This window comes from Galeopterus variegatus, unplaced genomic scaffold (genome assembly GCF_000696425.1).
Source record: "Galeopterus variegatus unplaced genomic scaffold, G_variegatus-3.0.2 Scaffold248, whole genome shotgun sequence".
Lineage (NCBI taxonomy): Eukaryota > Metazoa > Chordata > Mammalia > Dermoptera > Cynocephalidae > Galeopterus > Galeopterus variegatus.
This window is the reverse complement of record NW_007726359.1, coordinates 126,346-129,456: the sequence shown is the minus strand read 5'-3', so window position 1 is coordinate 129,456 and position 3,111 is coordinate 126,346. Positions and strand designations below refer to the sequence as shown.

Sequence of the window (3,111 nt, the reverse complement as noted above, 5' to 3'; positions counted from 1 at the left end):
AGTCACTCTACTGTGCAATAGAACACCAGAACTTATTCCTTCTATCTAATTGTAACTTTGTCCCCATTGACCAATCTCTCCCCATTCCCCCTCTGTTCTACCCTCACCATTCTCTGGTATATTTAATTATTTTTTATTTTACAACTTCATATTTCTATAAATAATATATAGTTTATTTAAGGCTTCCCTGGACAACAGAAAGATGGAAACCCAGAATTTGGAAAACAACTTTTTTTTAAAACCTCTTTGCTGATTGTGTTAGGAATTTAGGCAGAGAGAGTTGCCTGCTTTTATGTGTGGCTGTGGTGAAGCCAATACCCAAATGTCAATCTCTTTAGAAGATCCTTCCATTTAAAAATGAAAAAAGATGATTAAAAAGATGAAGAATATGATATTATTTTGCAAAAATAAATAAATAAACAAATAAATAAATAAATAAGTAAAACCCACTCACAACCTTTGCCCCCAGTGGTATTTCCTATATAAACATTCAATAATGGAAAAAATCTTGCAGTAAGAAGTAAGAGCCCTCAAGAGTTTCATAGACAACATAGCGTGAAAGGCATTATGTAAGGAAACAAAATTTTGCTATTTGATTTATTTCTCTCTGTCTAAAAAAAAATTGATTCTATTCTGTCGTCAACTATTTTTTGTTGGATTTATAGAGTGAGTGTTAGCTCTTCTGTTACCTCATTATCTTGAATAACAAAGATAAAGGGGTTACACTCACAGGATTGGGAAAGGCAATTCTTATTTACAGTGTATCTCTAGCTCAAAACATAGTGCCCGGGATGCGTTACGCAGGCATGAAATATTTGTGAAATGAATAAATTAAGTAAACAATAAGAGATGCTGGGAAGGGGCTGTAATGAAAGAGCAATTTCAGGTGATGAAATCGGAGGTAACTAATGCTATGATGTCTGATTACAGAGCTTTAACTATGAAGGCCAAGCAGGAGGGCTTTGAAGAGGGCATAATCATCTTGTGGAATCCAAACTGTGCAGAAATCAAATGCAAACATCTTTAATTAGTGTCAGGAATCATCTTACAGTTTTACACAATAAGATTGATGAGATTATTTTCATGCAATTTAATCTATCCAATGAGAATTATGCAAGTCTGTGCGCCTCGCCCCACCCATCACTGAGGGTATATAAGAGTCCCTGTTAAGTCGATGGCAGTCATACTCAAAAAACTGGCCTTTGACATCCAGACAAATCTACAGTTCCTGACACTATGAGCCACTACAGCAGCTACTACAGAGGCCTGGGCTGCGGCTATGGAGGCTTTGGTGGCCTGGGCTATGGTTATGGCTTTGGAGGTTGCGGATATGGTTCTGGCTGTGGAGGCTACGGATACTACTACCGCCGCCCATTGTGCTATGGAGGCTACAAATTCTCTAGCTTCTACTGAAGAGTGAACTTACTTTTTTGATTTTTGGAATCCTCATATCCTGATTTAATTCTGCTTTCAAGTCCCTCTAACCCCTCTGTCAATTGCACAGCCAGCTACTTTCTTGAAAAAACAGATACACCAGCAGGGGCTGCCTTGTGAGCTCTTCAAAGAAAGATTCAGTTCTGGCAACAAACACCAGAAGCAACAACAGCAGAAAGGGGAACGCTTCTAACAGAATGACCTGGAATCTCATCTTTCAAGCTGTTAATCCCTCTCTTCCCTTTTAATATACCAGTATGGCACCAACTTATATTTCAATAAACTAATTTTAATAGCAGAGTGAATTTTAGTTTATTTCTTTCTGAAAAAATTATTTTATTTTGTTAACACAGTGTAAGATCTACCATTCTAACCAATTTTTAAGTGTTCAATACATTATTGTTCACTGTAGGTACAATGTCGTACAGCACATCTCTAGAGCTTATTCCTCTTGCTTGACTGCTTGACTGAACCTTGACTAGTAATTACCCATTTTCCCCTCCACCCAGCCCCAGGTAACCACCATTCCACTCTGTGATTCTATGAATTGGACTACTTCAGATACCTCGTGTAAATGGAATCTTGCTGTATTTGTCTTTCTGTGACTGGCTTTTTCACTTGGTTTCATTTCTGTTGATTTACCTCACAGAACTAGACCCAAGCTGTCTGGGTCTGTGCTTGATCATGCATGTTTTTATACTCTGCACCCATGACAATACCTGGTACATGTGAGGCAGTCAAAGAATATTTGTGGATTAAGAAACTTGCTCATAGGTTTTATAATACAGAACCATTAAAAAAAATATGTCCATTAGTTATCTGAAACATTATTCTAATTTTGGAATCATGGTGTTCTTTCTCTTCTTTCACATCTCTTTACCCTCTTTCAACCCCATCCCCCCCCCACACACACAATGGTTGAACATCTCTCCCCCTAGATATAGTTTCTATTTGTCCCAGGAACTGACAAAAGACCTCAACAGTAGCACTCTCTCTGTAACCCCCTACAGGGTCAGGCAGAATGTCTTGAAATTTGTCAAGAAATGTAAGTTGAAAATTGTTTGCTGTCAAGGAAAGCCACAAGGTGGGAAGGGATATTTGCAACATGTATAGCTAGTAAACAGACACACTTGGACACCACTATAAACAATCCAATGTCTATCAACAGTAGAATGGAAAAAGAAATTGTAGTATATTCTTACAATGGAATACTACACAGCATTGACAATGACCAAACTAGAGCTGCTTGTAACAACCTGAATAACACACACAATCATATTGCGGAGTGAAAGAAGTGAGGCATAATAGAATAAATTCAGTATGACCCCATTTATTTAAGTTCTAGATAAGAAAAATTAAATGACAGGGTTAGGAGACAGGATAGTGGTAGCCCTTGGGGAAGCAGTATTCAGGAGAAGACTGAGAGGGCTTCTGAGGTTCTGGCAATTATCCATGTTTTGATTTGGGAGTGGTTACACATATGTTCTGTCTGTGACAAGTCATTAAACTGCTTATTTATGGTTTGTCTTTTTTTCTGCATATTTGTTATGTTCCTATTTTAAACTATTAAACAATTGATAACACTCTATGATTTGAAAATAATCAGCTAAGAGCAGACAATTCAGATGATGTAACCAACCCCTTTTTTCTTTTTTTTTTTGAGTATCTACTATGTAT

General features: G+C 37.3%; 1 protein-coding gene across 1 annotated transcript; it reads left to right on the top strand.

The window, feature by feature from the left end:
- Window positions 1-1,236: 1,236 nt before the first annotated feature.
- LOC103585523 (keratin-associated protein 19-4) lies at window positions 1,237-2,283 on the top strand (the record flags this gene model as incomplete). The annotated part of the gene is made up of 2 exons (XM_008566507.1): window positions 1,237-1,402; window positions 2,268-2,283. Coding segments are annotated over exons 1-2 (182 nt in total), but the record flags the coding sequence as incomplete, so codon positions are not given.
- Between the last annotated feature and the right edge of the window lie 828 nt (window positions 2,284-3,111).